Source organism: Catharus ustulatus, chromosome 40 (genome assembly GCF_009819885.2).
Source record: "Catharus ustulatus isolate bCatUst1 chromosome 40, bCatUst1.pri.v2, whole genome shotgun sequence".
Lineage (NCBI taxonomy): Eukaryota > Metazoa > Chordata > Aves > Passeriformes > Turdidae > Catharus > Catharus ustulatus.
In genome coordinates this window covers 579,648-590,652 of record NC_046260.1, presented here as the reverse complement: position 1 = coordinate 590,652, position 11,005 = coordinate 579,648, and the positions used below count along the sequence as shown (strand labels likewise).

At 53.7% G+C, this 11,005-nt stretch overlaps 1 protein-coding gene across 1 annotated transcript in view; it reads right to left on the bottom strand.

Annotated features, from left to right (window-relative positions):
- Positions 1-430: 430 nt before the first annotated feature.
- LOC117010233 (serine protease 33-like) overlaps positions 431-11,005 on the bottom strand; it is a 16,888-nt gene continuing 6,313 nt past the window's right edge. Inside the window, exons 6-9 of the mRNA XM_033084526.1 lie at positions 10,314-10,474; positions 6,769-7,058; positions 2,177-2,337; positions 431-706 (exon numbers count right to left, since the gene is read on the bottom strand). Of these exons, the coding sequence (XP_032940417.1) occupies positions 431-706; positions 2,177-2,337; positions 6,769-7,058; positions 10,314-10,474 (888 nt within the window). The remainder of the gene's footprint in view (positions 707-2,176; positions 2,338-6,768; positions 7,059-10,313; positions 10,475-11,005) is intronic.

Genomic DNA, 11,005 nt, shown 5'->3' with positions numbered 1-11,005 from the left:
AGCATTTTTTTTCGTCATTTCCCCCTCAGTTTTTCCTCATTTTTAATGCATTTTTCCCCCTTTTTTCCCCATTTTTTCCTAATTTTTAACCCATTTTTTCCCTATTTTTTACCCATTTTTTCACCAATTTTTCCTCATTTTTAACCCATTTATTCCTCATTTTTAACCCATTTCTTTCTCATTTTAACCCATTTTTTCCTCTCTATTTTTCCTTATTTTAACCCATTTTCCCCTCATTTTTAACCCATTTTTTCCTCATTTTTTTCCCTCATTTTTAACCCATTTTTTCCTCATTTTTAATGCATTTTTTTCCCTTTTTTCCCCATTTTTTTCTAATTTTAACCCATTTTTTTTCCTCATTTTAAACCCATTTTTCCCTCATTTTTTCCCTTTATTTTCCCCCATTTTTCCTCATTTTTTAACCCCTTCTTTACCCCAAACTGACCCCCGCACTGACCACCGCACTGACCACCACACTGACCACCGCCACCGCCAGTCCTCCCACCCGCCAGGGGGCGCCGTTGCGTGGGCGGGGCGAGACGAAGGCCACGCCCCCCGCGCGGGCCGCTATCCAATCAGAGAAGGCGCTGACCCGCGTGTAGACCCCGGGGCGCTGCGGGACCCCGCACCCCTCCCCCCACGAGACGATCCCGGCCAGGACCCAGCGGCCGGAGGATGGACACACCAGGGGACCCCCGGAGTCACCCTAGAGTGGACAAATGGACAAGTGACCAGATGGACATTGGGGACATTGGACACACCAGGGGACCCCCGGAGTCAAACTAGAGTGGACAAATGGACATTGGGGACACTGAGTGGACATTGGAGACATTGGGGACAGTGACCAGACACACCTGGACACACCTGGAGTGACTCCAGAGTGGACAAATGGACATTGGGGACATTGAGTGGACACTGGGGTCACCTGGACACACCAGGGAACCCCCAGAGTCACCCTAGAGTGGACAAATGGACAGATGGACAAGTGACCAGATGGACACTGGGGACATTGGACACACCTGGGGTCACCTGGACACACCTGGACACACCAGGGGACCCCCGGAGTCACCCTAGAATGGACAGATGGACAAGTGACCGAGTGGACAAATGGACACTGGGGACATTGGGGACATTGGACACACCAGGGGACCCCCGGAGTCAAACTAGAGTGGACAAATGGACAAGTGACCAAGTGACCAGACAGTGGGGACACACCTGGACACACCTGGGGTCACCCCAGAGTGGACAAATGGACACTGGGGACATTGGGGACAGTGACTAGACATTGGGGACACTGACTGGACACACCAGGGGACCCCCAGAGTCACCCTAGAGTGGACAAATGGACAAGTGACCGAGTGACCAAGTGACCAGGGGCATTGGTGACACACCTGGACACACCTGGAGTCACCCTGGGATGGACAAATGGACACTGGGGACACTGAGTGGACATTGGGGACATTGACTGGACACACCAGGGGACAGTGACTGGACAAATGGACATTGGGGACACTGACTGGACACACCTGGGGACCCCCGGAGTCACCCTAGAGTGGACAAATGGACAGATGGACAAGTGACCAGATGGACATTGGGGACAATGGACACACCTGGGGACCCCCGGAGTCACCCTAGAGTGGACAAATGGACACTGGGGACATTGGGGACACTGACTGGACACACCAGGGGACCCCCGGAGTCACCCTAGAGTGGACAAATGGACAGATGGACAAGTGACCAGATGGACATTGGGGACAATGGACACTGACCGGATGGACAGACAGTGGGGACAATGGGGACATTGACTAGACATTGACTAGGAGTCACCCTGGGATGGACAAATGGACAAGTGACCGAGTGACCAGACAGTGGGGACACTGACCAGACACACCTGGACACACCTGGACACACCTGGAGTCACCCCAGAGTGGACAAATGGACATTGGGGACATTGGGGACACTGACTGGACATTGGGGACATTGAGTGGACGTTGGGGACACACCTGGAGTGACTCCAGAGTGGACAAATGGACACTGAGGACATCAGGGGACCCCTCAGGTGTGCCCAGGTGTATCTCACCTGTCCCCAGGTGTGTCCCCAGGTGTCCCCAGGTGTGTCACCTGTCCCCAGGTGTCCCCAGGTGTGTCCCCAGGTGTCCCCAGGTGTCCCTCTCACCTTGCAGGTGTCCTTGCCCCCCTCGGGGTGTCCGGCACACAGCATGTCCGGCTGGATCGGCCGCGGCGGCAGCGCCGGGCCCAGGTCGGTGCCGTAGAGTCGCCGGCACAGCCCCAGGGGCAGCAGAGGCACCTCGAGCTGGCGCAGGCGGCGTGGGGACTCTGGGGGGGAGAGTGACCACTGAGTGACCACTGAGTGACCAGTGAGTGACCAGTGACCAGTGAGTGATCAGTGAGTGATCACTGACCAGTGACCAGTGAGTGATCAGTGATCAATGAGTGACCATTGATCATTGAGTGAACACTGAGTGAGCACTGAGTGACCACTGAGTGACCAACTGACCAGTGAGTGACCAACTGACCAGTGAGTCAGCAGTGAGCACTGAGTGACCACTGAGTGACTCTGAGTGATCAGTGACACTGAGCGACCAACTGACCACTGAGTGACCAGAGAGTGATCACTGACCAGTGACCAGTGAGTGACCATTGATCAATGAGTGACCACTGATCAATGAGTGAACACTGAGTGAACACTGAGTGACCATTGATCAATGAGTCACCAGCAAGTGTCACTGAGTGACCACTGACCAGTGAGTGACCACTGAGTGACCACTGACCAGTGAGTGACCAACTGACCAGTGAATGACACTGAGTGACCACTGACTGACCACTGAGTGACTGCTGAGTGACCCTGAGTGACCATTGATAAATGAGTGACCACTAAGTGACCCTGAGTGACCAACTGACCAATGAGTGACCACTGAGTGACCTCTGAGTGACCAGAGTGACCCTGAGTGATCAGAGAGTGACCACAGAGTGATCAGAGTGACTACTGAGTGACCATTGATCAATGAGTGACCACTGACCACTGAGTGTCCACTGAGTGACCATTGATCAATGAGTGATCAGAGTGACACTGAGTGATGAATGAGTGACCACTGAGTGACTCTGAGTGACCAGAGAGTGACACTGAGTGACACTGAGTGACCAGTGACCACTGACCAGTGAGTGACCATTGATCAATGAGTGAACACTGAGTGAGCAGTGAGTGACCACAGTGACCAACTGACCACTGATCAATGAGTGACCACTGACCAGTGAGTGACCAACTGACCACTGACAGTGAGTGACCACTGAGTGATCACTGACCACTGAGTGACCATTGATCAATGAGTGACTCTGAGTGGCACTGAGTGACCACTGAGCGACTCTGAGTGACCACTGAATGACCATTGATCAATGAGTGACCACTGAGTCACCAATGAGTGACCCTGAGTGACCACAGAGTGACACTGAGTGACCCTGAGTGAGCCTGAGTGACTACTGAGTGACCAGAGAGTGACCATTGATCAGTGAGTGATCAGAGTGACACTGAGTGACCACTGACCAGTGAGTGACCACTGACCAGTGAGTGACCACTGAGTGACCACTGACCAGTGAGTGACCAACTGACCAGTGAGTGACCACTGAGTGACCACTGATCAATGAGTGACCACAGTGACCAACTGACCACTGACCAATGAGTGACCACTGAGTGACCCTGAGTGACCACTGAGTGATCACTGACCAGTGACCACTGAGTGATCAGTGACCAATGAGTGACCACAGTGACCAATGATCAATGAGTGATCAATGAGTGACTCTGAGTGACCACTGAGTGACCACTGACCAGTGAATGACCACTGAGTGACCAATGAGTGATCACTGAGTGACCACTGAGTGACCACTGAGTGACCAGAGAGTAACTCTGAGTGACTCTGAGTGACCAGAGAGACCAGTGATCAATGAGTGACCACAGTGACCAGTGAGTGACACTGAGTGACCACTGATCAATGAGTGACCACTGAGCGACTCTGAGTGACCACTGAATGACCATTGATCAATGAGTGACCACTGAGTCACCAATGAGTGACCCTGAGTGAGCCTGAGTGACTACTGAGTGACCAGAGAGTGACCATTGATCAGTGAGTGATCAGAGTGACACTGAGTGACCACTGACCAGTGAGTGACTCTGAGTGACCAGAGAGTGACACTGAGTGACACTGAGTGACCACTGACCACTGAGTGACCACTGAGTGACCACTGAGTGACCACTGAGTGACCACTGACCAGTGAGTGACTATTGATCAATGAGTGAACACTGAGTGAGCAGTGAGTGACCACTGACCACTGACCAGTGATCACTGAGTGACCAGTGAGTGACCAGTGAGTGACCACTGATCACTGAGTGACCACTGAGTGACCATTGATCAATGAGTGACCCCTGAGTGACCATGAGTGACTCTGAGTGACTCTGAGTGACCTCTGAGTGACCTCTGAGTGACCACTGAGTGACCACTGAGTGACCAGTGATCAATGAGTGAACACTGAGTGACCTCTGAGTGATCAATGAGTGACACTGAGTGACCACTGATCAATGAGTGACCACTGAGTGACTCTGAGTGACCACTGAGTGACCATTGATCAATGAGTGATCACTGAGTGACCATGAGTGACCAACTGACCACTGACCAGTGATCAATGAGTGACCAGTGAGTGACCACTGAGTGACTCTGAGTGACCGGAGAGTGACCAGTGATCAATGAGTGAACACTGAGTGACCTCTGAGTGACCACTGAGTGACTGTTGATCAGTGAGTGACCACTGAGTGAGCACTGACCAATGAGCAACCAACTGACCAATGACCAGTGAGTGATCAGAGTGACACTGAGTGACCAATGAGTGACTCTGAGTGACCACTGAGTGACCACTGACCACTGACCAGTGAGTGACCAGTGACCAGTGATCAATGAGTGACCAGTGATCAATGAGTGATCACTGAGTGACCACTGAGTGACACTCAGTGACCAACTGACCAGTGAGTGATCAGAGTGACACTGAGTGACTACTGAGTGACCACTGAGTGACCAACTCACCAGTGAGTGACCATTGATCAATCAGTGAGCAGTGAGTGAGCAGTGAGTGACCACTGATCAGTGAGTGACCATTGATCAATGAGTGACCATTGATCAATGAGTGACCAATGATCAGTGAGTGACCATTGATCAATGAGTGACCAATGATCAGTGAGTGACCATTGATCAATGAGTGACCATTGATCAATGAGTGAGCAGTGAGTGAGCAGTGAGTGACCAACTGACCACTGACCAATGAGTGACCAGTGATCAATGAGTGACCAGTGAGTCACCACTGACCACTGAGTGACCATCGATCAATGAGTGATCAGAGTGACCACTGAGTGACGTCTGAGTGACCATTGATCAATGAGTGACCACTGAGTGACCAGAGACCAACTCACCACTGAGTGACCACTGAATGACCACTGAGTGATCAGAGTGACCACTGAGTGACCCTGAGTGACCAATGATCAATGAGTGACCCCTGAGTGACCCCAGTGACCATCACTGACTTGAAGCCTTGATTTCCCAATCCCCTCCCAATCCCCTCCCAGTCCCCTCCCAGTCCCCTCCCAGTCCCTCCCAGTATATCCCAGTCCATCCCAATCCCATCCCAGTTTATCCCAGTCCCTCCCAATCCCCTCCCAGTCCCTCCCAATCCCATCCCAGTCCATCCCAGTCCATCCCAGTCCATCCCAGTCCCTCCCAGTTCCTCCCAGTTCCCATTAATAAATTCTCTGTCTCTCTGTCTCCCCCTGGTGGCGCCTTTGGGAACTGCGCCCTGTTCCCAGTTTATCCCAGTCCATCCCAGTTTGTCCCAGTCCATCCCAGTCCCTCCCAGTTCCCTCCCAGTCCCTCCCAGTCCCTCCCAGTTCCCTCCCACTGCCTCCCAATCCCCTCCCAGTTCCCTCCCAGTCCCTCCCAGTCCCTCCCAGTCCATCCCAGTTCCCTCCCAGTCCCCCCCACTCCCCTCCCAGTTTATCCCAGTCCATCCCAGTCCATCCCAGTCCCTCCCAGTCCCTCCCAATCCCCTCCCACTCCCCTCCCAGTCCCTCCCAGTCCATCCCAGTGCCCTCCCAGTCCATCCCAGTCCCTCCCAGTCCATCCCAGTTCCCTCCCAGTCCCTCCCAGTCCATCCCAGTCCCCTCCCAGTCCCTCCCAGTTCCATCCCAGTCCCTCCCAGTCCCTCCCAGTCCCTCCCAGTCCCCTCCCAGTTTATCCCAGTCCCTCCCAGTCCATCCCAGTCCATCCCAATCCCCTCCCAGTCCCTCCCAGTCCCTCCCAGTTCATTCCAGTCCATCCCAGTTCCCATTAATAAATTCTCTGTCTCTCTGTCTCCCCCTGGTGGCGGCTTTGGGAACTGCGCCCTGTTCCCTCCCCTCCCAGTCCCTCCCAGTCCCTCCCAGTCCCTCCCAGTCCCTCCCAGTCCATCCCAGTTCCCTCCCAGTCCCTCCCAGTCCATCCCAGTCCCTCCCAGTCCCTCCCAGTCCCTCCCAGTCCCTCCCAGTCCATCCCAGTTCCCTCCCAGTCCATCCCAGTCCCTCCCAGTCCCCTCCCAGTCCATCCCAGTCCCTCCCAGTCCCTCCCACTCCCCTCCCAGTATATCCCAGTCCCTCCCAGTCCCTCCCAGTCCCTCCCACTCCCCTCCCAGTCCCTCCCACTCCCCTCCCAGTATATCCCAGTATATCCCAGTTACCTCCAGGCCGCACCTCCCCCCAGCCGGTGCTGACGCAGCGCGTTCCGGGCGGGAAGCGCAGGGTGGGGGAGGGGAGGCAGACCGGGCCCAGCCCGGGTCCGAACCGGACGGGCCGGGCCAGCCGGGCCAGGGCCAGGTCCCCGCTGGTGGCCTCGCCCGCGTACGAGGGGTGGGGGAGGAGCAGCGAGAGCGGGATGGACACGCCCGCCCCTCCCCCACCCCGCCCCTCCCCCCCTCTGTCCAGCTCGGCGGTGCCCAAAAGGACGGAGAAGAGGCGGGGGTCGCTGGAGCTGTGGGGGAGGGGCGGGGGGAGGGGTTAGTGACGTCATTGAGGGGTTAGTGACGTCATTGAGGGGTCACTGAGGGGTCATGGAGGGGGAGGGGTCAGTGTGGGGGAGGGGAAAATGGAAAATGGGGGAGGGGTCATTGAGGTCAGTGATGGGGTGGGGGAGGGGTCAGTGACGTCATTGAGGGGGTGGGGGAGGGGTCATTGAGGGGGAGGGGTCAGTGTGGGGGAGGGGAAATGGGGAGGGGTCATTGAGGGGTCACTGAGGGGTGGGGGAGGGGTCAGTGACGTCACTGAGGGGTCACAGAGGGGTCACGGAGGGGGAGGGGTCAGTGTGGGGGAGGGGAAGTGGGGGAGGGGTCACTGAGGTCAGTGTGGGGGAGGGGGAGGGGTCAGTGACGTCATTGAGGGGGCAGTGATGTCATTGTGGGTCAGTGACGTCATTGAGGGGTCACAGAGGGGTCACAGAGGGGGAGGGGTCAGTGTGGGGGAGGGGAAATGGGGAGGGGTCATTGAGGGGTGGGGGAGGGGTCAGTGACGTCATTGAGGGGTCAGTGACGTCACTGAGGGGTCAAGGAGGGGTCAGGGAGGGGGAGGGGTCACTGTGGGGGAGGGGAAAAGGGGGAGGGGTCACTGAGGTCACTGAGGGGTCAGTGATGTCACTGAGGGGTCAAGGAGGGGTCACAGAGGGGGAGGGGAAATGGGGGAGGGGTCAGTGACGTCATTGAGGGGTCATGGAGGGGTCACAGAGAGGGAGGGGTCAGTGTGGGGGAGGGGAAAATGGGGGAGGGGTCAGTGAGGTCAGTGATGGGGTGGGGGAGGGGTCAGTGAGGTCACTGAAGGGGTCATTCAGGGGTCACAGAGGGGGAGGGGTCAGTGTGGGGGAGGGGGAATGGGGAGGGGTCATTGAGGGGTGGGGGAGGGGTCAGTGACGTCATTGAGGGGAAAATGGGGGAGGGGTCAATCAGAGGTCAGGGGTCAATCAAAGGTCAGGGGTCAGGGTGGGGGAGGGGCTCCCTCCCAGCACCCCCCAAACCGATCCCAGCCCCAAACTGGTCCGTACTGGTTTATACTGGTTTATACTGGTCTGTACTGGTCCATACTGGTTTGATGCAGGTCAGCTCCCACCCCAGTCCAATCCCAGTCCCATACTGGTCTATACTGGTCTATATTGATCCATATTGATCCATACTGGTCTATACAGGTTTGTACTGGTCTGTATTGATTTATACTGGTCCATACTGGTTTATACTGGTTTGTACTGGTCTATAATGGTCTATACTGGTTTATACTGGTCCATACTGGTTTGATGTAGGTCAGCACCCACCCCAGTCCAATCCCAGTCCCATACTGGTCTATATTAATCTATACTGGTCTATATTGATTTGTACTGGTTTATACTGGTTTATACTGGTCCATACTGGTTTATACTGGTCTATACTGGTTTATACTGGTTTGACACAGGTCAGCACCCACCCCAGTCCAATCCCAGTCCAATCCCAGTCCCATACTGGTCTTTACAAGCCTATACTGATCCATACTGGTCTATACTGGTTTGTACTGGTCTGTATTGATTTATACTGGTTTATACTGGTTTGTACTGGTTTATACTGGTCAGCCTCACCCCTGCAGGCAGTGTGCAGCCGTCAGCACCCACCCCAGTCCAATCCCAGTCCCGTACTGGTCTGTACTGGTCTATATTGATCTATATTGATTTATACTGGTTTATACTGGTTTATACTGGTTTATACTGGTTTATACTGGTTTATACTGGTCAGACTCACCCCTGCAGGCAGTGTGCCGCCGTCAGCACCCACCCCAGTCCAATCCCAGTCCCGTACTGGTCTATACTGGTCTATATTGATCTATATTGATTTATACTGGTTTATACTGGTTTGTACTGGTCCATACTGGTTTATACTGGTCTATACTGGTCCATACTGGTTTGATGCAGGTCAAGTCCCACCCCAGTCCAATCCCAGTCCCATACTGGTCTATATTAATCTATACTGGTCTATATTGATTTATACTGGTTTGTACTGGTTTATACTGGTTTATACTGGTCCATACTGGTTTATACTGGTCCATACTGGTCAGACTCACCCCTGCAGGCAGTGTGCTGCCGTCAGCACCCACCCCAGTCCCATACTGGTCTATACAAGCCCATACTGGTTTATACTGGTCCGTACTGAATTATACTGGTTTATACTGGTCTGTATTGATTTATACTGGTTTGTACTAGTTTATACTGGTCTGTACTGGTTTGTATTGGTCTATACTGGTCCATACTGGTTTGACACAGGTCAGCACCCACCCCAATCCATTCCCAGTCCAATCCCAGTCCCATACTGGTCTGTATTAATCTATACTGGTCTATATTGATTTGTACTGGTTTGTACTGGTTTATACTGGTTTATACTGGTCTATACTGGTTTATACTGGTTTGACACAGGTCAGCACCCACCCCAGTCCAATCCCAGTCCCGTACTGGTCTGTATTAATCTATACTGGTTTATATTGATCTATATTGATTTATACTGGTTTATACTGGTCTGTATTGATTCATACTGGTCCATACTGGTCCATACTGGTCCATACTGGTCAGACTCACCCCTGCAGGCAGTGTGCCGCCGTCAGCACCCACCCCAGTCCAATCCCAGTCCCGTACTGGTCTATACTGGTCTATATTGATCTATATTGATTTATATTGATTTATACTGGTTTATACTGGTCTATACTGGTCCATACTGGTTTGATGCGGGTCAGCACCCACCCCAGTCCAATCCCAGTCCCATACTGGTCTATATTGATCTCTGTTGATCCATACTGGTCTATATTGATCTATATTGATTTATACTGGTCTATACTGGTCTATACTGGTTTGTACTGGTCTATACTGGTTTGTACTGGTCTATACTGGTCCATACTGGTTTGATGCGGGTCAGCACCCACCCCAGTCCATTGCCAGTCCAATTCCAGTCCCGTACTGGTCTATACTGGTTTATATTGATCTATATTGATCCATACTGGTCTATACCGGTTTGTACTGGTTTGTACTGGTTTATACTGGTTTATACTGGTCAGACTCACCCCTGCAGGCAGTGTGCCGCCGTCAGCACCCACCCCAGTCCCGTACTGGTCTATACAAGCCCATACTGGTCTATATTGATCTATATTGATTTATACTGGTCTATATTGATTCATACTGGTTTATACTGGTTTGTACTGGTCCATACTGGTTTATACTGGTTTCACTCACCCCTGCAGGCAGTGTGCCGCCGTCAGCACCCACTGGGGAGCCACCAGGGACACCCCGCAGACGTGGGAGCCCCCCCGGCGCAGGGAGCCCTGCCAGGGCCAGCGCCCCTCCCCCGCCTCCGAGCCCCCCACCGAGCGGGGCTGGGGGAGGGGCCGGGGCAGCCCGCAGCCTGGGGGGAGGGGACACGGTCAGGGACATCTGGGGACATCTGGGGTGGCATTTGGGGACAGCTTGGGGACAGTTTGGGGGGATTTTTGGGGATTTTTGGGGATTTTTGGGGATTTTTTAGGGGATTTTGGGACATTTTGGGGACATTTTGCTGATTTTTGGGGGGATTTAGGGGGGATTTGGGGACATTTGGGGACAATTTGGGGACAGTTTGAGGGAGTTGGGGACATCTAGAGGGGATTTGGGGACAGTTTGGGACATTTGGGGACATTTTTGGGGGGATTTTTGGGGATTTTTTAGGGACATTTTGGGGACATTTGGGGACATTTTAGGGGGGATTTTGGGGATTTTTTAGGGGATTTGGGGACATTTTGGGGACAGTTTTTGGGGAGGGGCCGGGGCAGCTCGCAGCCTGGGGGGAGGGGACACGGTCAGGGACATCTGGGGACAGTTTGGGGACATTTTTTGGGGGGGGTTGGGGGGGTTTAAGGGGGATTTTGGGGATTTTTTAGGGGATTTAGGGG